This window comes from Thalassophryne amazonica, chromosome 9, assembly GCF_902500255.1.
Source record: "Thalassophryne amazonica chromosome 9, fThaAma1.1, whole genome shotgun sequence".
Classification (NCBI taxonomy): Eukaryota; Metazoa; Chordata; class Actinopteri; order Batrachoidiformes; family Batrachoididae; genus Thalassophryne; species Thalassophryne amazonica.
In genome coordinates, this window is record NC_047111.1 from 77,492,286 (window position 1) to 77,519,385 (window position 27,100).

Genomic DNA, 27,100 nt, shown 5'->3' on the forward strand with positions numbered 1-27,100 from the left:
ATACTATTTAAAAATACACCCACTTGGATTATTAATTCAGTGGTGCTTTAAGTTTGTTTATTATTTAACCTGCCAAGGCCTCTTAACTTCCCACATTCCTAGTAGTGATCATTACTGCAAACAGCTGGTACCTTCTCTGTGCCAACATAAAAGGTGTATGTTGCGCTGACCAAAACAGTGCAATGGGAAAGTCCAAGGAGCCAGGTTCAGTAAGGAGAAAGAAAATTTACACATCAGGTCTATCTCTAAGAGCCACTTCTACTGCAGATTCCAAGATTAAATGTACAAACAACTGCACATATGTATGTAAAAGTTATTGGGAGGCGTAGTTACATCACCAAGGTCAGAATAAAGCCCAAACTGTCACCCTCGGCTCAAGAACTTGGTTTGGAAGGTCAGGGACCACCAAAATACAGGCCTGCAATGAAATGGAAGCTACTGGAACATAAGTCGGTGTCAATGAGGTTTACATCAAGGACTGAGAGGCTGCTGTCCAGAAAGGCTCTGCTCCAAAATCAACACCTTCCAGCTTCAGAAAGTGTGAATGTGGTCAATTTGCACATGAAGCAGGAATCGTATGCAAAATGTGTAATATCGTAGCTGCTTCTAACGCCTCGTACATCTGTTACTACAACTATCTGCACACATCAGTGACTGAAAGACTGTGTGCTGTGCAAGCCCATCAAACCCTCTCATGTCAGGTGTCAGCCAAATTCCAGCTAATGCACACAAACATCTAACACCGCTCGTTTGGCACTTAGAAAATGTGTGGCCATTCGCACTATTAACACGACAACAGTCTGCAGACAATCACTGATGAGGTGGATGTGAAATCTGTTTAAGTGCCGAGTACACATGTGGTGTGCTAGAGTGTCGGCTCCCCCCACAACACGTGTGCGTGTGTTTCACGTCCCAGCTGCAGCTGCTCGCACTGTGTTCCGGCTCAAAAGACACCAGCGCATGCACAAACTGTTGCACCGGGATCGTGCACGCCTGCCTGTTGGCGTGATGTTTCGTGGTTCGCTCATACGAGCTGTTTTGCTGTGAGTCGCCCTGAGTTGTACATATGCTAACCACATGGACTATATACAGTAGTGTTCAGAATAATAGTAGTGCTATGTGACTAAAAAGATTAATCCAGGTTTTGAGTATATTTCTTATTTTTACATGGGAAACAAGGTACCAGTAGATTCAGTAGATTCTCACAAATCCAACAAGACCAAGCGTTCATGATATGCACACTCTTAAAGCTATGAAATTGAGCTATTAGTAAAAAAAAAAGTAGAAAAGGGGGTGTTCACAATAATAGCAGCATCTGCTGTTGACACTACAAACTCAAAACTATGTTCAAACTGCTTTTTTAGCAATCCTGTAAATCACTAAACTAGTATTTAGTTGTATAACCACAGTTTTTCATGATTTCTTCACATCTGCGAGGCATTAAGTTTGTTGGTTTGAAACCAAGATTTTGCTGGTTTACTAGTGTGCTTGGGGTCATTGTCTTGTTGAAACACCCATTTCAAGGGCATGTCCTCTTCAGCATAAGGCAACATGACCTCTTCAAGTATTTTGACATATCCAAACTGATCCATGATACCTGGTATGCAATATATAGGCCCAACACCATAGTAGGAGAAACATGCCCATATCATGATGCTAGCACCACCATGCTTCACTGTGACCTGTGGCTTGAATTCAGAGTTTGGGGGTCGTCTCACAAACTGTCTGCGGCCCTTGGACCCAAAAAGAACAATTTTACTCTCATCAGTCCACAAAATATTCCTCCATTTCTCTTTAGGCCAGTTGATGTGTTCTTTGGCAAATTGTAACCTCTTCTGCACGTCTTTTATTTAACAGAGGGACTTTGCGGGGGATTCTTGCAAATAAATTAGCTTCACACAGGTGTCTTCTAACTGTCACAGTACTTACAGGTAACTTCAGACTGTCTTTGATCATCCTGGAGCTGATCAATGGGTGAGCCTTTGCCATTCTGGTTATTCTTCTATCCATTTTGATGGTTGTCTTCCGTTTTCTTCCATGCGTGTCTGGTTTTTTTGTCCATTTTAAAGCATTGCAGATCATTGTAGATGAACAGCCTATAATTTTTTGCACCTGCTTATAAGTTTAACCCCTCTCCAATCAACTTTTTAATCAAGCTACGCTGTTCTTCTGAACAATGTCTTGAACGTCCCATTTTCCTCAGGCTTTCAAAGGTTCAACAGGTGCTGGCTTCAACCTTAAATAGGGGACACCTGATTCACACCTGTTTGTTCCACAAAACTGACAAACTCACTGACTGAATGCCACACTACTATTATTGTGAACACCCCCTTTTCTACTTTTTTTTTTTTTTACTAATAGCCCAATTTCATAGCCTTAAGAGTGTGCATATCATGAATGCTTGGTCTTGTTGGATTTGTGAGAATCTACTGAATCTACTGGTACCTTGTTTCCCATGTAACAATAAGAAATATACTCAAAACCTGGATTAATCTTTTTAGTCACATAGCACTACTATTATTCTGAACACTACTGTAACACCAGAATGGGGTAAATTGTGCCAATGTCAGTAAAATTTCATGGAAACTCACAATACCGGCTACAGAATGACAAATTTCCAGATTTCAAAACCCAGATTCTTTCAAACTGAACAGTGTGAACTACTTCAATAAATGTTACACTGTTTCACCATTTTCATTTTCACAGAGATGTTACTGCTACATTTTGCTTTAATTTTTTACATTTTTGAGATATAGCCATTCAAATTTTTCTTTGTAAAAGGTAGAAAAATTATATGAACTGCAAAATAATTCTGATATTGTCTGCTTTCTGGTGGTTATAATCATTTTAAAAAAAAATCAGAAACATACCTGTTTAGCTGTGTACCATTTAATAAAAAAGTCAGCATGTTCACATTTTTGTGCTTTTTGAAAAATATTTAGTCTCATATGAAAGACAAATACACATAGACATCAATGTATCTCAATACACAAGACTACCCAGCTACTTAAACTTTGTAGTTACATTATAATACTTTATGAAAAGTTATGTTGTTTTGTCTCCCTTTCTTTGTCAGTTTAAATAAGAATTCAATCACAAATAATGTACACTTGAAATTATTAAACAGCAGAATGAAACACTAAAACACACATACACATTAGTACCTTGAGATACAAGTTGTTCTGCCAGAAGCAAGCAAAAAAAATGAAGCTCTACCACCCACAAGGGACAGCCTTGACCGTCTGAGGAGAACCAACTACCAGGCATACATCTGATACATCTGGAAGCATGCACTGGAGCCTCAGCCAAGTCGATCTACTCCTGTTGAAAAGGAGTTGGAAGAAGAAAATGGTACCCTCACACCCCTCCTAATGACCTAATGGTATAATTGGAAAGCAGACATCATGTGTCTACCTGTAATTGGAAAAAAGTTATTTTAAAAGAATTTCAGAGGAGGATGTTGACAAAACTCACCATCTGTGACAACACCTCTCACCCCCTGCATGCCACACTGATGTCCTGTCAGAGCATCATCAGCCAAAGACTGAGGCTATTGAGATGCACCACAGAACACCACACGTGGTCCTTCCTACCTGTGTCAGACTGTATAACTCCTTCCCCTTCTGCAAGATGAATACATAACAATCAGAGGTTTTTCAGTTACTCAGAGCTATGTGGAATACCATCAACATCTTGTGCAAGTGCCTTACTTTTATTCTCTTATTCTTTCCATGAACTTTTACTGACACTGGCACAAATTACCTCATTCTGGAGTTACGTGCAAGTAAACCCACCCTTTCAGGGTACAGGCTTGTGTACCCTAACACCCCAAAAGTTCAAACTAAATCTACTCAAAAGTGTTTAGAAGAACTATTTGTAAGCGTCTTTTGAGAATTGTCCCCTCAACTATTAAGCCCCATTAAAAAAAAACAGTTTATTAAACCTGCCCCCATGGCAAAATTGGCCCGCATCAATTATTTTTTATTTTCAATTCAATCTCAATTTATTTTAATTTTTATAGTGCCAAATCACAACAAAGTTGCCTGAAGGTGCTTCACATAAGTAAGGTCTAACCTTACCAACCCCTACAGCAAGCACACAGGCGACAGTGGTAAGGAAAAACTCCCTCTGATGATTTGAGGAAGAATCCTCAAGCAGACCAGACTCAATGGTACCGACACAATTGACTAATATACAAGAAATTTTGGGCAGGTGCACAGGATGGGAGGCTTGCAGAAGAAGACACCACCCCCATCTCTGGATGGAGACGCATCTCAAAAAGAGAGAAAAAAAAAACAATCAGGCATAGGAAAGACAATACAGTATAATTTGTCAGCATTAAGCAACAAGAAAAACAGAAGAAACACTAAGTTGATCGCCGGCCACTAGCCCTAAGCTTCACTAAAAGACCCAGACTTTAAAAGACAGACAGATAAAGCTGAGTAAACTACTAATAAATGAATTTAAAATGGTAAAAAGTATAGTACCATACTATGCCAGGATGCTAGCCATATGAAAGGGAAAATAAGTGCGTCTTATGTCTGGACTTGAAAGTCTCTACAGAATCTGACTTACTGATGCAGGGAGACCATTCCACAGAACAGGTGCACAATAACAGAAAGCTCTGTGACCCGCAGACTTTTTATTCACCCTAAGGGACACAAAGTAGCGCTGCACCCTGAGAACGCAGAGCCCGGGCTGGTACGTAGGGTTTAATTAGGTCAGCTAGGTAGGGAGTTGCGAGTCCGCGAACAATTTTATAGGTTAGTAGCAGAACCTTAAAATCTGATCTCACTGGGACAGGAAGCCAGTGAAGGGATGCCAAAATAGGTGTAATGTGGTTGTACTTTCTGCTTCGTGTCAAAAGTCTGGCTGCAGCATTTTGAACCAATTGGAGACCCCTTAATGCTGGACTGCAGTAAACCAGAAAATAGAACATTGCAGTAATCCAATCTAGAAGAGATAAACGCATGGATCAGGGTCTCAGCATCAGCCATAGACAGGATGGGACGAATCTTCGCTATATTTCGCAGGTGGAAGAAAGCAGTCCTAGTAATATTTCTAATGCGGAGGTCAAAGGACAATGTAGAATCAAAAATTACCCCAAGGTTCCTCACTTTGTCAGTGTGATGTATGACACACGAGCCTAGGCTAAGCGTTAACTGGTCAAATTGATGCAGATGTGTCATTGGACCAAGAAACATCACTTCAGTCTTATCAGAGTTTAAAAGTAGGGGAAAAAATTTTTTTTTAACTGATAGCGGTACAGCTGGTGCAAGGACCGGCACGTTCATTAGGTGGCGAGTGTGCTTTTGCCAAAGACGGTCATTGACAACTACACACAGTATGCATGTTTATCACGCTACTAGTGTGCAGTACACTGACTGTATTCAACATGGAAATAAGATTTATTTTAAAAATATATTTTCAGTTCCTCACTTGGTATGCAGGTGCTGTATGTGTCATTTTTCAGATTAGAAATGATGTTGTATGTACCCGTTTCTAAGAAAAAAAAATTTTTTTTTTAAATTGCCACTTTTTTCTGGTGTCAAGGTTGATAAACTAATTTTTTTTTTTTTTTTTTTTAAATGGTCCCTAAGTGCCCAAGAAAGTGTCATGAAACATTAAAATTATTCCTCTGCTATGGGCAGTGTGGTTCAATCCTGATGTAACTTGTGTGTTTTTTAAGTGTAGGTGTGAGCGTGGTACAGAGCTTTGTAACAAATATAGTTCATGTGTCATTCTACTGGGCAGAGATTGTACTTCAGCTATCCTGAAGAGTTTCAGGAGCTGCGTCACTTCATTTGGAAGCACTGAAAAGTACAAAGTGCAGTAACACAACCCAAGATGCTATTTGGCTGAAAGGCTTAAAGAATTCTGACACAGAAACCTTACATTAGAACAAAGGAGGGAGAACATGAAGTGTCTATTAAAAGTACATTTTTAAGTGTTGCTCTACACTCTGAAGTGTATCACACAGATGTCTCCTAGATAGGTCTAAACAGATTTGTCTGTTTAATAATAATAATAATAAATGTCTTAATGGATGAAAACAAAAACACATTTTACATATTAAATCCTTCACAACATAATTTTTAAATAGACTATGTGTCCCTGATTATTCACTATTTGGAGTCCAGATTAGACAAAACCAACCGTACTGATGTGGGATTAAAGAGCAGAGTAACTGTCAATTTCATATCATTTACTTTTTTAATTCAAAAGCAGCATTTGTATTCTGCTTTAATTTTAACTTAAAATCAATGACAGCTTGTGTCTGCGTCTACGAAAGCCTTGACCTAGTCTGTTTGAAACCCTTGGTGTAATCTGGGATTAAGTGTAATCCACGCCGGTATGGCTATCTGAGAAGAAATGAGCTTCTCCACATTATACATTTAATCTAGAGTGCAAGTAAAGGATCACGCCGCGCACTATGCCCACTGCATACGAAGCGCAAATTTGTGCAAGAGACAAAAGTTCAGCAGTTGTGGTATTAATATCGATCGCTTCCATGTGTGGAAGATCTTGTTTTTTGTACCACCTTGTTTTTATTTCTTCATCTTGAGGTCAGCTTCAATGGCACAACGGCGCCCCCTGGTGCCTCTGTCCTGCAACCAAATATAGTTAAAACAGTAAGTAATTACTACTCAGTGGAACCATCAAGAAAAAAGTGAGGTGGGTAGAAGTTTGCAAAGCTGGAGGAGGAGTACTTACAAAAAGAGAAAGAAGAAAAGCAGGTGAGGACATAGACACGGCGTCCTGTGAGAGGCAAATGACGCATGTCAAAACAATTCATGAGCACCTAACGGCTCATAACTATGAAGAAGAAAAATTCAGTGCAAGGAAGGAAGAGATGAGCTTCAATGAGAATGTCATCAATTACCACACACACTGACACACAAAGCCTCTTTTTACTTCCAAACTGAAGTACAGCTGCTCATCCAAAAGAAAAAGTAGTTTTAAAGGTATAAAACCAAATGAGAAAAGGTTGGTAAGATATGGAAATTGCAAAGAAAAGGAAAAAAAGGATCACTTACACTTGAAACTTTACCTCAACACTGCTCCAACACCGTACAACCCCAAAATCGGGAAGAAGTTGGGACAATATAGAAAATAGTAGAAAAGCTTGAATCTTCGACTGGACTGGGTTGCTTGACGCGAGGATGTTTCGCTTCAAATTGCAGAAGCTTCCTCAGCTAAAATTCTTGCTCTGGTAGTCTGACTTCTGTCTTGACTCTTGTAGAGAAGAACAAACAGAAGCCACAAAAGCTGGAGTTTTAAACCTAACCAGACCCCTCCTCCCGAGAGGCAGACTGCTATAGGCTAGTGACTAAACATCCATCCATCCATTTTCTTCCGCTTTATCCGAAGTCGGGTCGCGGGGGCAGCAGCTCAAGCAAAGCCACCCAGACCTCCCGATCAAAACACACCTTCCCCAGCTCCTCCAAGTGAACCCCAAGGCGTTCCCAAGCCAGCCAAGAGACGCAGTCCCTCCAGCGTGTCTTGGGTCTTCCCCGGGGCCTCCTCCCGATGGGACGTGCCCGGAACACCTCTCCAGCGAGGCGTCTAGGGGGCATCCGGAAAAGATGCCCGAGCCACCTCAACTGGCTCCTTTCGACGTGGAGGAGCAGCGGCTCGACTCCGAGCTCCTCCCGAGTGACCGAGCTCCCCACCCTATCTCTAAGGGAGCACCCAGCCACCCTGCAGAGGAAACTCATCTAGGCCGCTTGTACTCGCGATCTCGTTCTTTTGGTCATGAGCCAAATCTCATGACCATAGGTGAGGATCGGAACGTAGATCGATTGGTAAATCGAGAACTTTGCCCCCCTACTCAGCTCTCTTCACCACGACGGTCCGATACAGCGACCGCATCACTGCAGATGCTGCACCGATCCATCTGTTGATCTCATTAGCATCTATTGTGCTCTAGTTAGCACCCTCCTAATGTTTCTGTGAAGGCTCTCAGTTGTCCAGGTGGTTTCCATAGTAGAGAAGCTTGAATCTTCGACTGGACTGGGTTGCTTGACACGAGGATGTTTCACTTCAAATCGCAGAAAGCTTCCTCAGCTAAAATTCTTGCTCTGGTAGTCTGACTTCTGTCTTGACTCTTGTAGAGAAGAATAAACAGAAGCCACAAAAGCTGGAGTTTTAAACCTAACCAGACCCCTCCTACTGAGAGGCAGACTCTGCTATAGGCTAGTGACTAAACAATAGCTCTAATTAGCACCTATTGTGCTCTAGTGGGAAATAGAAACACAAACAAATGAACAAACAAAACTGATCCTTACATTATTTTGACTTCTATTCACTGCAGACAGTATGAACCCAACATATTGTATGTTTTATGTTGTCAATTTCATTTAATTTGTAGTTCCTTCAAAGCTGTTGTCTGTTTTGGTGGCTTCCCTCACTAGTCTCCTTCCCTCACTGGTCTCCTTCTGCCGTGGTCACTCCATTTTTTGAGAACTGCCTACTTGACACAGATTTACCACACAGTCCCATACTGATTATTTTTCTTAATGATCGATGTAAATGCAGTCCAAAACATATTCAGTGACCTGGAATGTTATGTATCCATCCCCTGACTTGTCTCAAAAAACTACCTTGAAAATTATGATTTAATCCTTTATTTGGAATAACCTGCCTGTCCCAACTCTTTTTGGAATGTGTTCCAGGCGTTAAATGCAGGAATGGGTGTAAATGACATGACACTGACTGCACAAAATATGAAATACCTTCGGTTCAATGTGTCTGTAATTAAACAGAAGTCAAAGTCAATGTAAGAACCACTGTTTTTTTATTTTTGGATTTGCATATTCCATATTGTCCCAACTTTTTATGATTTGGGGTTGTACAACACTACAGGGTTTAGGGGTTACAGGACATTAAGTGTACATCACAAGCACTCGTTATTTCTGTAAATCATTTTTCAAAGTTGAAAGTTTAAAGACTTTAACTTCCTGCCTTTCACGGGGAAAAACTTATTTCAGCTGAAGTAAAATACCATGGAGCAATTTATAACAAATTTAACATAATCTAACATGTATGTAAACATTTAGTGACCTCTGTTTGACCCCTATTACACGCCGACCTTTAATTGTGACTGATTGCTGGCCTTTGATGCTGATCTTTGATCGTGAATGCTGATCTTTCAACATTATTGTTGACCTTTGATCGTGATCACCAAGCTTTGTTTCTAATCAGAGGTTTGATCTTGATTGTCCAGCTTTGATCCTCACCACTCACCTTTGATCTGATATTTGAAGCTGAGTGTTGATGCTGATTGCTGACTTTTGATTCTGATCACTCATTTTTTTAACTTAATTGCTGATCTTTGCTCTTTCAAACTCGGTTAAGTTTTCATTGATGTTTGTCTTTCGTACATTGTTTTTCACGTCAAACCAACTCCGTTTATCTGTAATCTGCCTTTTTATTTGACAGCAGTGCAGATGCTCAAAGACGCATGAAGAGAGCTACAGAGAAACATCTGTGAGAAAGTGATGGATTTAAGATTTCAATCAAATCAAGGAAGTGTGTTTTTTGGGGGAATTCAGTAGTTGGACATTGTTATGTGCTGGGCAGGTGATTCCTTACCATTCTTATTTTCTATTAATATATTTTCTTCTTTTCTGGTTTATTTTTCAGGTTATGTTTGTATTTTCTTTGTCTATTGATTTTTGTGGGTATTTTTTTGTGGGTTGTGGCTTCTGTCAAAATTCTAGCAACGCACCTTTTCAGTGGTGTCCTGTTTGCGCGTGCTCTCGCGTCCTCTCAGGCTCTTGGTGCTGATACCAGACTCAGACGTCTCCATGATGAGCTGCGTCGCCAGAAACTGCTGGACTGCTCAAGGACGTCGCGTTGCATCTCCAGAGCCATGTGGTACACGTCATGGTCCAGGCTGTTGTACATGACCGCATTGTGAAACATCAACATAATGTCCCTCTGGAACTCAGCGGTGGTCCGAATCAGACCCGTCTCTATTTTCTTTTTGATGGTGGCCAGGTCCATGGGCCTGCACAAATGAGGCCAAAATACAAAATTAAACCTACATGAGAATGTTTGATTGAACACTCTCCAAAAAGCATTATGTATTTTCCAGAGTACAAGTCACAGTTTTGTTTGTTTTTTTGTTTTTTTTTACTAGTTTAGGAGGTCCTTTGATTTCTATTCTGGTGTGTCTTATTAAAAAAGAAAAAAAAAAAAAAATCACACCTGTTACGGCCTTTCAAGTTTCACAAAATGGACAAAATTTAGTTTTTACTGAAAACCAAGCATTATAATGTTGGTTTATTTTGAAATATTTGTAAAATTACAGCTCAATTTAATGAAGAGAACAAGGGGGAAATTCCATAATAAATATTTTCTTTTCTTTTTAACGCCAGTCTACAGGAGGATGTGGGTGTGCGCATGCATGAGGTTTTGAAATTACTGAACGTTATCTTTGACCTGATGTGATGCGTGAATACGGGACATGCACGTTAATATCCGTACGATGTCTAAATCACTTCATAGTTGTGTTTCAAAAACAGCCTTTTTGGATTGGAAAGTGTTTATTTCTCACTAACCTTTACAAAATATATGAGAAATACATTCGTTTTTTTTGCAGAAATAAGCCATTTTGGAGTGTTTTCCACCATGTTGGGTATTTTATTCAAGAAAACAGCCAGCTGACATCTCAGTGCCTCTCTATTCTGATTGGCTGTCATGTGTTTCCCCGGCATCCCTTAAGGTGCATTTACACATAACCAAGACACGTTACGAATGTCATTTTTCTGTCATTCGTGACACATTCCTGACATTCTTAATGTGACTTAACGCATCTGAATAGGTTTTCTTAATAGTGCGTGTTGGTGCGTGATATTCTTGATATTTGTGGAGCATGTTTTTGCCTGTCAAAAAATCTTCCACGAATGTCACACACCACCCTCATTTTGTCTCATGTCGTGGAGGTCGCAACTGAGCTTGTTGATCCATCTTGATGAGTATTGATCCTTAATAGACGTGACAACGTTCGTAGTGGTTCCTGTGATGGTTCTTGGAGCCCAACTGTCATGCATTATCACGAAGTGACACGGAAACTGTCAAGTTTTGACACAACTTGTTACGCGGCGTCACATTTCACTGCGCGCCATGACGAATCAGTTTTCTGTCACGTGCGCACAATTGGCTCCAAGTGTCGTTCCACAGTTCCTGCTGAAGCTCCTCAGGATGCTCCTGCAGGTGTTCCACCTGCTGTTGTAACCGATGAGCGGCAGAGTCTGAGTAACCAGAGGAACCAGAGGAGACTCACGTGCAGCCAGACATCTCTGCACCTCCTCCAGTCCGGCGGAGGAAGAAGCGTGCGCACAATTAAACCCTGCTGCACAGCATTCAGTTTGATTGCTGACACCAAGTCAGCTAAAAGTCTCATTTCAGCGCTCTTCAGCGCGCTCCTGCAGGTGTTCCACCTGCTGCATGTGCCTGATGTTTGGGAAAATGCACGAGACGAGAGCCGCATGAAGCCACACATCTCGCTCTGTCCTCCTCCTCCTCTCTGCGCCACTCCGTGGCACAGAGCCCACTACGCATGCAGTCACAAAGTTCTTCTGAAAAACTGGAGCGATCTGAATTCGGTTGGATGAATATGGGTGTGTGTGTGAAGATAATTCACCTCGTTCACAATGTGACAGAACTTAATGATGCGCTGTTACGTGTAATAGCACGCAACAACGCGGAACACTATTCTTGACCATGCGTAATGGTTCCTGATAATTCTCCAGCAACACATGCCATTAATCGTAACGTGTGGTAACAGGTTGCAGCAGTTCCTGAGGACACCTGACGCCTCTGCCCCGAATCATCACATTTGTGATCAGCGGCCAAGAATGTGTACTTCGTGGCATTCGTGACTTGTCGTCGTTATGTGTAAACGCAGCATTAAGCAAGCCAGGAGAAGCCACCACATGATCTATGACATTGCTATGGTTGGCTACCGTAGACTGAATGGGTCATTACTAGAGTTGAGCTGAATACTTGTTTCAGACGAGTATCCAGTACGGATAAAGCATTTTTGACGAGCACGAGTATGATACGAGTAAACTCGTCAATATCTGTGCTTGTGCTGAAAGAAAATCCTGATTGGCTAACTGACTGTCCTCACGCTCTGTGACTGGCCAGTCACTCACAGCACCCGCCCCTCCATACACAGACACGTCTGTCTGCAGTCTCTGGCACACACACAGACAGTAATAACTGATCTCTCTCTCTGTGCTTGGCTTGACTCTACCTCACGTGGGTCTCTCAGTACTCCTTAGGTTTTCTTCAATTTGCCTCTATTTTGGTTTGTATGGTATTTAAAGTTACTTGGTAAACTTGTTTCGTAACATACGCGGTGCATTTGACAAGAGAGAGCTGAAAACGTCTCGTGTTGTGTTGGTCACTGCCTCCACTCAGGTCGGGTTTTTTTTTTTAACCGTTTGTTTGCTCTTAGTTTGGCTGGTGATATAAAGTCAGTTGGAAAACTGCTCGTACTGAACACGGTGCTTTTGAAAAGAATACAGTGAACAAGGCTGACATATTTCCCTGTTTGCCATCACTGGATGTTTGCATGAATCAGCAAGTTTACACAGATCATTAAAAAAATAAACAGTCTTAGAACAACCTCTGTGTCTCCCTCAGTCACACACACATGCATGCAGACACGCACAGACACCTTAATCAACACTGTTTAACTTTGTGTGGAAAAAAAATGCCAAGAACGTTAGGTAGCAAAAATAAATAATTGGAAAAAAAATCAGTTTGATCATAAAATAAAAAAAATAATAAAACAGTTGTGTTGAGTATGACAACTCTTGTTCATGCATACTTGGTTCATAAATTCCTACGACACTGAATGTCAAGTCTGAGGCTGTTCTGTTACTCATTCATATCCTTAAGAATATTTATGTTCTGAGCTTATAAAAAAACTTGTTCTGTAAAATAGTTCCTTTACTACTGTGATCAAAAACACTGAATCTCAATTCGGAGGCTGTTCTGTAAATATTCATTCATACACTTAAGAATATATCAAAACTTGTGGTGGAAAATAGTTCCTTTACTATTGTGATCAAAAACATTGAATCTCAATTCTGAGGCTGTTCTCTAAATATTAATTCATGCACTTAAGAATATTCATGTTCTCAGTTAATAAAAACTTGTTCTGTAAATAGTTCTCTTACTTTTGTGATCAAAATCATTGATTTGAATCTCAAATTTGAGGCAGTTCTGTAAATAGATGACAAATAAACAATAAATATAGCAACTTCTGATCAATCAATATCAATTTCAGGCTTAAAATAATGTACTGATTTAAGCCTCGACCATTTCTGAGCAAACCACACCCATGTCCGGGTTAGGCCCCGCCCATTCCAGGTGCAGATACAGATCATTTAGATAGTTGAACAGATACTGATACAGATGGTGTACTCGCTCATCCCTAGTCATTACCACAACTAGTGAAAGGCCATCTGTTCTTTTGATATTTTCCCCATTCAGAGGAACTATTTATTAATTTTTCCAGACAACGCAAATTTTGATCATAGTGGCGATGTCATATTATGAATCCCCAATTTAAAAGCTAATAAATAAAATTACAGTGGTGCCAACAAAAAATTTTTTTATGACTTAAATCTTAAAAATTTGAAAGACTGTGCAGGTTTATATTATACTTATATCGAACTTTCCAAGGAATCAAATCACTGAACAAAATAAAATTAATGACAAAAACAAAAAAATACACTCCAAGAATGCACAGAAATCCCAAATTAAAGAGCAGAAAATACAGGAAAATGGTGTGATTTGTACTCCAGAAAATATGGTGTATCATCAACATAGAGAGGTGGGTTATTCCGGTTTTGCAGACCGAACGGTCCCCTCTAATAATCAGTCCGCCCTGCCTTCACTGCGCATGTGTCATCAGCCGCGATTCACGGATTATCACCTCGTTTCTGCTTAAAACTGCACTCCAGTCTTCATCTATCTCAGCGACAGGTATCTGACGTTTTTGTACAACAATCATTTCCACATAAATTCAGCATTATTTCATCATAAAAGACGGAGGAAGCGATCAGAGTGCCGCAGCTACACGAGCTGCTAGCTGTTGCGTTTGCTGCGCGGCCGTCATTTCAAAGCGTCACGGCGTATAGCCTCGTTTCTGCTTAAAACTGACTTAGAATGATTTAAGAGTTTTTTATCTTATCTGATGGTCAATAATCCCATTAATCCATTTGAGCACTTTGGGTGAAGAGACTCTTTCTCAGACGAGCTGCTGAGCTCCGAAATGATGCAAGCGCAGTGGAGGCAGGGCGGACCAATTTTTAGGGTGGGGACCATTTGGTCTGCAACACCAGTGTTCTGTCAAGCTGTGATGCCCTGTCTAATTGATATCCCTGTAGCAAAAATCGACAGTTACGTGTCGCCCATTGTGCTATGCTCCCCGTCATCTAACGATTGCTTTAAAGAAAGGCAATGTGTACATTTAAGTCTTTACTTTTTTAAACTGAAAAGACACTTGTTACTATATTTTTATGTAAACACAAAATTTACATGGGTTTTCTTCGGTAGTGGAGCTCATCTGAAAGGGTGACCATGTCCCATCCAGATGAGCACCACATGGTGGCATTTTTTTTTTTCCAATTTAAAAAAGTAAAGACTTGCATGTACACAGTGTCTTTAAAGCAGAATATTGTCATTACATGAAAGTGAGCTCCTCTCGATAGAGAGATGCACATGTGCAGTAAAGAGAGGTAGATAAACTCGATGGGGTAAGGTGTTAAAGTCATAGTTGCACGGTGGAGATCCTCTTGATGGGTAGATCATCTTGTCTGGACGCTGGCTTTAGTGAGTAAAAGTTTCACCATAGTTCAACTCTTGAGGCATTTAGATGAGCTAATCAGTGAAATCACCCGTTTTCATGCATAGGTAGAAACAATAAACGGTGCAAATTTTACTCAATGAAGCCGGGATTACCCACCTCTGTCGACGTGTTTAGCGCTTTAGCGTTTAAAGATTTCTGCTCTGCGACGACAAGATAACAACACTGTCTCCTAAGCCAGTCATAAAAATGTCAACAGCAAACATTTCCTGTAGGGATGCACCGATACCACTTTTTTCAGACTGAGTACAAGTACGAGTACATACATTTTGGTACTCATCAATAGACATGGGCCGATAAGCCGTTTCACAGTATACCGCAGTATGAAAGCGCCATGGTATCAAAACCACTAAATTATTCTGTTTACCGTGCCTACGGTATGAGCAGGTTATGAGAATTCTTGACAGGCAGAGCGGAGGCGGCTGCTGCCGCCCTTCCCCCTGACACGCACCTCTTTCTCTGTTTACAAACAGGCAGCTAACGTTAGCTAGCTCTGCATCATGGCTGAAGGAGGCGAAGCCTGCACTGAACTTTTCCCTTCGTCTAAAAGGACCAAGTCGGCTGTATGGGATTACTTTGGCTACCGTAAAAAGGCAGACTCCAACGAATTGGAAGAAGGAGGTCGTCCAACATGCAAAACATGCTGGCGGACATGCTGGCCTGTGTCGGACTCGGGGCGATTCAAGATACCTGCAAAGGATTACATGGAAGGAGTAAACTTTGTCCCATCTTTGAAACCACTAAGAAGTACAAGCGGTGAACTCGAGTCATGCTTGTGGTTGACCAAATTTCTCCCACACACGTCAAGAAGGACAAATACATCTATTCCAAGTACTTTGTTGGTGGAGCTGGGCCAAGTATTGAACATCTGGCGTTCTGGACCTTATTCCAGCCACGTTTCTCCCTAAGCAAGTAAGTCATGTTTCCCACAGGGCAGATGCTGCTGAAACCCTGATCTGAGTTCTGATGGAGGAACTGGCGCAAAGTGCCAAAGTCACGGAGGAACTTTTTTTTCAGCCACACGAGTAAATAAAGTATTTTCAGATGTTGTGTTCCAAACCCAGGAGACTTTATGTGGATTATTCTTCAGAACAGATAAGACTTTTTATTTATATTCTCTGTGAATTTTCTCCACATGAGGACCGCAGCTTTCAGCCAATCAATGGACAGCATTGACGGATGTATTTCGACTTACAGTATGAGTAAATTACATGAAAGCCTGTAAAAAAAACATAAATCAGCCACACCACTGTTTAGACGCAGTGTTCAAAATGTATGAAAAAGGTAGCAGCTTATAGTCCAGAAATTTCAGAGCGTGTGTGAAAATCCCACATTGAGAGGTTGACATCATGCTCCTGTAAAGGGTATGAGGTCACAGAGTATCGGAGACATTTTATGAGTACAAATACGAGTAAATGAATACGGGATCGGGCCGATACCCGATACTGGTATCAGGATCGGTGCATCCCTAATTTCCTGTGCTTACCTTTGCACGATACTGTGGTACCCTGGAGCGATTTCATCTGTCACCGGCTGCAGGAAGACATTTGCATACCTACAGCAAAACCAGATTTGTTTTAGTCGTGATGCTACAAAGGTTGTACCTCTCTCTCTCTTTATTTTTTAAATATACGTATCTACAGACATCATGAGAAGTGTGAAGACCTGTGATTGGCTGCAGCACGCCACACCAACATAATGGCTTTCTTCCAGATCTTGTGAGCCTGCAGAGCTTCCTGGTCCTCGCTGCACACAGAGCTGCAAAACAGTGGGATTTGAAAATAAGAAGGAAGTGAGCACAGGATATGTCACATGTTAATAATCAACAGTCTTAGTTAAAACATTATCCAGCCATCCTGCTTTGTGTAAACCTGATTCCATCAGTTTCCAGAAGTGAAGCCAAGAAGGTCCTGGCTGGTACTCGGCTGGGAGAGTGCTTGGGAAGACCAGGACCTGTGTGTGTGGTTCTCCATGTAGAATTTGATTTGCTTCAGTAAGGACACCAGGTGTAAAACCTGTGCCAAAACTCAAAGCAGATCTGTGCTTGGATCTGCTGTGGCGACCAGGAGCAGCCAACAGACAAACAACTTATCAGGTGGAATCAACATTTCAAAATATGGATTTTGTCATTGCCACTTTTTCTCCTTAACGTAATTTCATGCTGTGTACATGTGACTGTCTGCATTTCAAAAGTCTTAACAAGGACCAGGATGTCTATGGACCTTTTAAAAGAACCAGTTTTCAGTTAAACACAGCTCACTGAAGACATCCACCCCTGTCATGAATCTACCTGAATTTACCAAGATGCAAAGATCTTTAATACTATGACACACACACACACACACACAAAGCAACTTTTGAAATCATTTCTATGCTCATGGTTGCAGCCAAATGAGAGGAAGAAGAAATCAGTGTGATACAGGCCCTGAGGTCCGTAACAAAAACGGTCTAGGATCTGACCACATGATTCAAACACACATTTCTTCTTGCTGAATGCATTTAGACTCACAACTGTGATGAGGCCGGGCTGCTCGGGATGGAGTCCGTGGTAGTGTGGAGCTGCAGAGACGAGGAGGCCGTGCGAAGGCTGTATCCATCCTCACTCTCGCTGGCGGCAGGTTCAAGCTCCGCCTCCCCGTCAGGCTCTGAGAGGAATGCATCCACCCCTACTCCGTCCTCATCTCTTCTGTACACCTCCAGCACGGCGACCTCTGGCTCCACTTTGGTTTCTGAATCATTCTGCTCCCCCTGAGCACTTTCCCTGTGCTCTGCCTTCACCACCTGCAAAGACAGAGGAGCATGCACAGAACTTTTCAGCACGTATTACAGAGTGGGGACACTGTGATGCAGTGCATGCTGCACAGTGCACTGCTGTTACAAGCATCATGTTCACCGTCTTCATTTGGAGCTGTACCTTGGGATGCCTTTCTGTCACTGGGCTATCTTCTAATACTGAGTCTGCCAAGACAGTGAAGTTGAACAATAACAAATAAATGCCTGAGGAAAATTGCATGTAACTACAAGGTCTGTTAGAAAAGTATCGAACCTTTTTATTTTGTTTTTAAAAACCTGATGGATTTGAATCACGTGTGCTTGCATGAGCCAACCTTGAACCTTTGTGCGCATGCGTGAATTTTTTCACGCCTGTCGATTGCGTCATTTCCTGGTAAGCAGCCTTAATCTGTGTGATGCCCATAGCATCGTCACCGAAAGCCGTCTGAATAATCCGAATGGTTTCCACCTGGCTGTCGCCCAGTTTCTGGCAAAATTTGATGCAAAAAATTCACGCATGCCCACGAAGGTTCAAGGTTGGCTCATGCAAGCACATGTGATTCAAATCCATCAGGTTTTTGAAAAAAATAAAAAGGCCGGATACTTTTCGAACAGACCACGTACACTTTTTGAAGCCGCTGAATACTGAATTTAATGTGTGGTTGTGCATACCTTTATGCAGGTTATCAGGTTTTCTTTGTGAACAGTTCTCACACGTTTTACCACGTTTTATTGCGGTACCCCATGAAGCCTGGCTTTCCTGGTGCATGCTTTTTTTATTCTCTCTCTTTGCCAGAGGTTGAGGAGCTGCTCCAGGTTGGCAATGCTCCAAACTCATCGCGTTGAGCGAGGATGATGAGGTGGGAGACAGGGCCTGTATTTCCAGGGAAAAAGCTGAGCAACAGTTATCTCGACTGTTGCAAAGAGAGGAATGTGGACTTGAGGTCCCGCCCTGCACTTGTGTCTTTCCCACTAGGATGCTGTGACCAGACAAGGACTGTGGGTCTCCTGTGGGTACTGAGGGGTGACATTCACTGGGCTGGAATGGCCCAGCTTGCCAGGAACCAGACAGTGTGTGGACGTTCTCCTCGCACAGGGACAGAGCAGCCTCAACTGCAGCTGCATCCAAAGCCTCTGCACTCTCATCCACCTGTGGAAGAAGAGACGTCAATGTACAAGGACCTACAGTGGGGCAAAAAAGTATTTACTCAGTGCCTGATTGTGCAAGTTCTCCTACTTAGAAAGATGAGAGGTCTGTAATTTTCATCATAGGTACACTTCAACTGTGAGACAAAATGAGGAAAAAAAAAAATCCAGGAAATCACATTGTAGCATTTTTAAAGAATTTATTTATAAATTATGGTGGAAACTAAGTATTTGGTCAATAACAAAGGTTCAACTCAATACTTTGTAACATAATCTTTGTTGGCAATGACAGAGGTCAAACATTTCGTGTAAGTCTTCACCAGGTTTGCACACACTGTGGCTGGTATTTTGGCCCATTCCTCCATGCAGATCTCCTCTAGAACAGTGATGTTTTGGGGCTGTCGCTGGGCAACACTGAACATTTAACTCCCTTCACAAATTTTCTATTGGGTTGAGGTCTGGAGACTGGCTTGGCCACTCCAGGACCTTGAAATGCTTTTTACGGAGCCACTCCTTCATTGCCCGAGCAGTTGTTTGGGATCATTGTCATGCTGGAAGACCCAGCCATGTTGCATACTCTCACTCTCTCACTCTCACTTTCAATACTCTCACTGATGGAAGGAGGTTTTGGCTTAAAATCTCATGATACATGGCCCCGTTCATTCTTCCCTTAACACGGATCAGTCGTCCTGTCCCCTTTGCAGAAAAACAGCCCCAAGCATGATGTTTCCACCCCCATGCTTCACAGTAGGTATGGTGTTCTTGGAATGCAACTCAGCATTCTTCTTCCTCCAAACATGACTAGTTGAGTTTTTACTAAAAAGTTCTATTTTGGTTTCATCTGACCACACGATATTCTCCCGATCCTCTTCTGGATCATCCATATGCTCTCTGGGAAACTTCAGACGGGCCTGGACATGTACTGGCTTAAGCAGGGAGACACTGGCATTGCAGGATTTGAGTCCCTCCCTGCGTAGTGTGTAGCCTTTGTTACTTTGGTCTCAGCTCTCTGCTGGTCATTCATCAGGTCCCTCCATGCAGTTCTGGGATTTTTGTTCACCGTTCTCATGATCATTTTGACCCCACGGGATGACATCTTGTGTGGAGCCCCAGATCGAGAGAGATTATCAATGGTCTTGTATGTCTTCAATTTTCTTACAATTGCTCCCACAGTTGATTTATTCACACCAACCTGCTTGACTATTGTAGAATTACTCTTCCCAGGCTGGTGCACATCTACAATTTTCTTCCTGGTGTCCTTCCACAGCATTTTGGTCTTGGTCATGGTTGAGTTTGGAGTCTGACTGCTTGAGGCTGTGGATAAGTGTCTTTTATACAGATAACGAGTTCCAACAGATGCCATTAATACAGGTAACAGGTGGAGGACAGAAGAACGTCTTAAAAAAGAAGTTACTTGTCTGTGAGAGTCAGAAATCTTGATTGTTTGTGGGTGACCAAATACTTATTTTCCACCATAATTTACAAATAAATTCTTTTAAAATCCTACATTGTGATTTCCTGGTTTTCTTTTTCTCATTGTCTCTCACAGTTGAAATGTACCTATGTTGAAAATTACAGACCTCTCTCATCTTTCTAAGTAGGAGAACTTGCAGAACTTGCAATCAGGGACTGACTAAATACTTTTTCACCCCACTGTACATACATTTGGAAGCCAAGGCAAACACAAACTAGATTGCCAAGGGCCCTGTGGGTTACCAGCTCAATTAAAAGCCAAGGAAAAATGGCCATTTCGGCATAAAATCAATCAATCAATTTTTTTATATAGCGCCAAATCACAACAAACAGTTGCCCCAAGGCGCTTTATATTGGAAGGCAAGGCCATACAATAATTATGTAAAACCCCAACGGTCAAAACGACCCCCTGTGAGCAAGCACTTGGCTACAGTGGGAAGGAAAAACTCCCTTTTAACAGGAAGAAACCTCCAGCAGAACCAGGCTCAGGGAGGGGCAGTCTTCTGCTGGGACTGGTTGGGGCTGAGGGAGAGAACCAGGAAAAAGATATGCTGTGGAGGGGAGCAGAGATCGATCACTAATGATTAAATGCAGAGTGGTGCATACAGAGCAAAAAGAGAAAGAAACAGTGCATCATGGGAACCCCCCAGCAGTCTACGTCTATAGCAGCATAACTAAGGGATGGTTCAGGGTCACCTGATCCAGCCCTAACTATAAGCTTTAGCAAAAAGGAAAGTTTTAAGCCTAATCTTAAAAGTAGAGAGGGTGTCTGTCTCCCTGATCTGAATTGGGAGCTGGTTCCACAGGAGAGGAGCCTGAAAGCTGAAGGCTCTGCCTCCCATTCTACTCTTACAAACCCTAGGAACTACAAGTAAGCCTGCAGTCTGAGAGCGAAGCACTCTATTGGGGTGATATGGTACTACGAGGTCCCTAAGATAAGATGGGACCTGATTATTCAAAACCTTATAAGTAAGAAGAAGAATTTTAAATTCTATTCTAGAATTAACAGGAAGCCAATGAAGAGAGGCCAATATGGGTGAGATATGCTCTCTCCTTCTAGTCCCCGTCAGTACTCTAGCTGCAGCATTTTTAATTAACTGAAGGCTTTTTAGGGAACTTTTAGGACAACCTGATAATAATGAATTACAATAGTCCAGCCTAGAGGAAATAAATGCATGAATTAGTTTTTCAGCATCACTCTGAGACAAGACCTTTCTGATTTTAGAGATATTGCGTAAATGCAAAAAAGCAGTCCTACATATTTGTTTAATATGCGCTTTGAATGACATATCCTGATCAAAAATGACTCCAAGATTTCTCACAGTATTACTAGAGGTCAGGGTAATGCCATCCAGAGTAAGGATCTGGTTAGACACCATGTTTCTAAGATTTGTGGGGCCAAGTACAATAACTTCAGTTTTATCTGAGTTTAAAAGCAGGAAATTAGAGGTCATCCATGTCTTTATGTCTGTAAGACAATCCTGCAGTTTAGCTAATTGGTGTGTGTCCTCTGGCTTCATGGATAGATAAAGCTGGGTATCATCTGCGTAACAATGAAAATTTAAGCAATACCGTCTAATAATACTGCCTAAGGGAAGCATGTATAAAGTGAATAAAATTGGTCCTAGCACAGAACCTTGTGGAACTCCATAATTAACTTTAGTCTGTGAAGAAGATTCCCCATTTACATGAACAAATTGTAATCTATTAGACAAATATGATTCAAACCACCGCAGCGCAGTGCCTTTAATACCTATGGCATACTCTAATCTCTGTAATAAAATTTTATGGTCAACAGTATCAAAAGCAGCACTGAGGTCTAACAGAACAAGCACAGAGATGAGTCCACTGTCTGAGGCCATAAGAAGATCATTTGTAACCTTCCCTAATGCTGTTTCTGTACTATGATGAATTCTAAAACCTGACTGAAACTCTTCAAATAGACCATTCCTCTGCAGATGATCAGTTAGCTGTTTTACAACTACCCTTTCAAGAATTTTTGAGAGAAAAGGAAGGCTGGAGATTGGCCTATAATTAGCTAAGATAGCTGGGTCAAGTGATGGCTTTTTAAGTAATGGTTTAATTACTGCCACCTTAAAAGCCTGTGGTACATAGCCAACTAACAAAGATAGATTGATCATATTTAAGATCGAAGCATTAAATAATGGTAGGGCTTCCTTGAGCAGCCTGGTAGGAATGGGGTCTAATAAACATGTTGATGGTTTGGATGAAGTAACTAATGAAAATAACTCAGACAGAACAATCGGAGAGAAAGAGTCTAACCAAATACCGGCATCACTGAAAGCAGCCAAAGATAACGATACGTCTTTGGGATGGTTATGAGTAATTTTTTCTCTAATAGTTAAAGTTTTGTTAGCAAAGAAAGTCATGAAGTCATTACTAGTTAAAGTTAATGGAATACTCAGCTCAATAGAGCTCTGACTCTTTGTCAGCCTGGCTACAGTGCTGAAAAGAAACCTGGGGTTGTTCTTATTTTCTTCAATTAGTGATGAGTAGAAAGATGTCCTAGCTTTACGGAGGGCTTTTTTATAGAGCAACAGACTCTTTTTCCAGGCTAAGTGAAGATCTTCTAAATTAGTGAGACGCCATTTCCTCTCCAACTTACGGGTTATCTGCTTTAAGCTACGAGTTTGTGAGTTATACCACGGAGTCAGGCACTTCTGATTTAAAGCTCTCTTTTTTAGAGGAGCTACAGCATCCAAAGTTGTCTTCAATGAGGATGTAAAACTATTGACGAGATACTCTATCTCGTCAAGAGTTTAGGTAGCTACTCTGCACTGTGTTGGTATATGGCATTAGAGAACATAAAGAAGGAATCATATCCTTAAACCTAGTTACAGCGCTTTCTGAAAGACTTCTAGTGTAATGAAACTTATTCCCCACTGCTGGGTAGTCCATCAGAGTAAATGTAAATGTTATTAAGAAATGATCAGACAGAAGGGAGTTTTCAGGGAATACTGTTAAGTCTTCTATTTCCATACCATAAGTCAGAACAAGATCTAAGATATGATTAAAGTGGTGGGTGGACTCATTTACTTTTTGAGCAAAGCCAATAGAGTCTAATAATAGATTAAATGCAGTGTTGAGGCTGTCATTCTCAGCATCTGTGTGGATGTTAAAATCGCCCACTATAATTATCTTATCTGAGCTAAGCACTAAGTCAGACAAAAGGTCTGAAAATTCACAGAGAAACTCACAGTAACGAGCAGGTGGACGATAGATAATAACAAATAAAACTGTTTTTTGGGACTTCCAATTTGGATGGACAAGACTAAGAGTCAAGCTTTCAAATGAATTAAAGCTCTGTCTGGGTTTTTGATTAATTAATAAGCTGGAATGGAAGATTGCTGCTAATCCTCCGCCTCGGCCCGTGCTACGAGCATTCTGACAGTTAGTGTGACTCGGGGGTGTTGACTCATTTAAACTAACATATTCATCCTGCTGTAACCAGGTTTCTGTAAGGCAGAATAAATCAATATGTTGATCAATTATTATATCATTTACCAACAGGGACTTAGAAGAGAGAGACCTAATGTTTAATAGACCACATTTAACTGTTTTAGTCTGTGGTGCAGTTGAAGGTGCTATATTATTTTTTCTTTTTGAATTTTTATGCTTAAATAGATTTTTGCTGGTTATTGGTGGTCTGGGAGCAGACACCGTCTCTACAGGGATGGGGTAATGAGGGGATGGCAGGGGGAGAGAAGCTGCAGAGAGGTGTGTAAGACTACAACTCTGCTTCCTGGTCCCAACCCTGGATAGTCACGGTTTGGAGGATTTAAGAAAATTGGCCAGATTTCTAGAAATGAGAGCTGCTCCATCCAAAGTGGGATGGATGCCGTCTCTCCTAACAAGACCAGGTTTTCCCCAGAAGCTTTGCCAATTATCTATGAAGCCCACCTCATTTTTTGGACACCACTCAGACAGCCAGCAATTCAAGGAGAACATTTCCAAACAAACAAATCTGCGGGAACAATGTCAATAACCAATATTGTGCCCTTATTAAATTACAAGAAAAGCTAGACAGTTTTTGAGAAAACTGGGTCCAAATACCCAAACTGGCTGTTTTTGGCATAAAATGGCTGCCATATTCAAACAAATGAATCTATGACTATACTTTTTTGATGTGAAATATGTCAACAGCCCATATTACACCCTTGACAAATTAGAAAAAGTTATCAGACAGCTTTTGAGAAAATTCCCTTTAAGTCCTCAAAAAATAGCTATTTGTGGCATAGAAAATGGCTGCCATTTCCAAACAAATAAATCTACAAATATGATTTTTAGATGGGAACATTGTCAATGACCCATATTATGCCCTTGCCAAATTAGAAAAAAGAAAAAAAAAAAAAAAAATCAGTTTTTGAGATATTGCAATAAACGGACGATGACTATGACGGACGCCACGCCACGACATAGGGTTAGTGGCCTATCGGATAGTAACACACACACACACACACACACACACACACACACACACACACACACACACAAAACAAACATTAAACTTAAGTTTCAAACTGCACTGTTAATGATACATGCAGGTGGTGGTAGGTACAGTTCAGCTAATCAGCTAATAGCTAAACAGTGAAGCTAACTTTTTATTCACCGGATTAGCTTTTGAGCCAACTTTGCAAACCATTAGTGGACCAGTTAGTTTCCACTAAATTTAGTTCCTAACTTAAATTAGCTAACATTTTTTTAATGATGTTTTAACAGTCAAAAAAGTTTGTTCCTGTTGGAGCACATACACTAATCCAACAAGCGAAAGTGACAGTGATTGCACAAAACCAACATGCGTCACCTTGAGGAGATGGAGATCAAGCCAGACTAATTGTATTACCACATTTTCTCGACAATAAGTCCTTTTTTTGTTTGTACTAGTTTGGAATGTCTTATTACTTATAATTGAAGTGACTTATATGTCAGAAATAGGGGTGTGACATACACAAAAATGACAATTCAGTACATTTTCAGTACAGTGGAAAAAAACGTAGGCTACGTAGCGTACATAGGCTAGAGTGTTACTGAATAGCCTTTCCAGATTAACAATTTTTTTCCTTGAATTCTTGTGAAATATTTGTTTCAAAAATTAATGTGATTTATTTGTATTGCTTGTTTAGTTTTTTGTGTGTTTATGATGCAACTTACGAGGTCTATTAGAAAAGTATCCGACCTTATTATTTTTTCAAAAACCATATGGATTTGAATCACGTGTGATTGCGTCAGACAAGCTTCAACCCTCATGCGCATGCGTGAGTTTTTCCACACCTGTCGGTTGCGTCATTCGCCTGTGAGCAGGCTTTGAGTGAGGAGTGGTCCATCCCCCACGGCGGATTTTCATTGTCAGGAAATGGCAGAATGATTTGGGCTTTTTTTCCATCAGAATTTTTTCAGAAACTGTTAGAGACTGGCAGCTGGAAACCATTCGAAAAATTTATCTGGCTTTCGGTGAAAATTTTACGGGCTTCACAGAGAATAAGGACTGTTACTACAGCTTTAAGGACGGCTTTAAGGACGCTCGGCGTGCCGCGCTCCGTGCCGCCATCGAGAGCCACAAACCACCGGATCATTTCTAAACGGATGGCTCTGTGGAGCCGGGACCGCCGTGTGCACTTTCTCTGGTTATCACAAGAGCTGGACATCAGCCATTTTCCGGCAGATTTCACTTTTAAGAGATTTTCTCATGGAAAGCCGAGCGGAGGCTTCGCACGTCACGACCGATTTGCTGATGGAGCGAGACAAAGGAACACCTCCGTTTTGGTCTCACAGGACGGCTTTGAGATGGCGTTCAGACAGCTGTCGCTGGTTTTTCCATCAAGTGATTATCCGAGAAATTGTGGATGTGCCTGGACATGCCAGAACATGTCCCGTGAGGCTTCATCACAGCGTTGCTTTGCGCCATGCGGCACCGCCACGACGCGTGGAATTCCTCCGCACGTCTGTATCAATGTGCCGAAAAAGTGCTGATGTCCACGTCTTTTCACAATTCCTGTGCTAGTTAGACGACGTCCCGGATAAAACACAGCGTCCAGTTTGGAAATGAACGGCACATTCCACTGTTACAGGAGTTTTTGTCATGGAAAGAGGAGCGGAGGCTTCGCACGTCGCGGCAGTGCCGCATGGCGCACAGCAACGCCGTGATGAAGCCTCACGGGACATGTTCTGGCATGTCCAGGCACATCCACAATTTCTTGGATAATCACTCGATGGAAAAACCACCGACAGCTGTCTGAACGCCATCTCAAAGCCGTCCTGTGAGACCAAAACGGAGGTGGTTTTGTCTCGCTCCAGTAGCGAATCCATCGTGATGCGCGAAGCCTCCACTCGGCTTTCCATGACAAAATCTCTTGTTAAAATTGAAATCTGCCGGAAAATGGTTGATGTCCAGCTCTTGTGATAACCAGAGCAAGTGCACACGACGGTCCCGGCTCCACAGAGCCATCCGTTTAGAAATGATCCGGTGGTTTGTGGCTCTCGATGGCGGCATGGAGCGTGGCGCGCCAAGCGTCCATAAAGCCGTCCTTAAAGCTGTAGTAACAGTCCTTATTCTCTGTGAAGCCCGTAAAATTTTCACCAAAAGCCAGATACATTTTTCGAATGGTTTCCAGCTGCCAGTCTCTAACAGTTTCTGAAAAGATTCTGATGGAAAAAAAGCCCAAATCATTCCGCCATTTCCTGACAATGAAAATCCGCCGAGGGGGTGGACCACTCCTCACTCAAAGCCTGCTCACAGGCGAATGACGCAACCGACAGACGTGGAAAAACTCACGCATGCGCACGAGGGTTCAAGCTTGT

General features: G+C 41.6%; 1 protein-coding gene across 1 annotated transcript in view; it reads right to left on the reverse strand.

Annotated features, from left to right (window-relative positions):
* Positions 1-6,128: 6,128 nt before the first annotated feature.
* The window catches only part of LOC117517438 (bromodomain-containing protein 8-like), a 54,995-nt gene continuing 34,023 nt past the window's right edge, over positions 6,129-27,100 (reverse strand). Inside the window, 9 exon segments of the mRNA XM_034178454.1 lie at positions 6,129-6,608; positions 6,715-6,759; positions 9,731-9,840; positions 9,843-10,012; positions 16,377-16,445; positions 16,556-16,648; positions 17,400-17,671; positions 17,805-17,848; positions 18,335-18,812. Coding sequence (XP_034034345.1) covers positions 6,549-6,608; positions 6,715-6,759; positions 9,731-9,840; positions 9,843-10,012; positions 16,377-16,445; positions 16,556-16,648; positions 17,400-17,671; positions 17,805-17,848; positions 18,335-18,812 — 1,341 coding nt within the window. The 3' untranslated portion in view covers positions 6,129-6,548.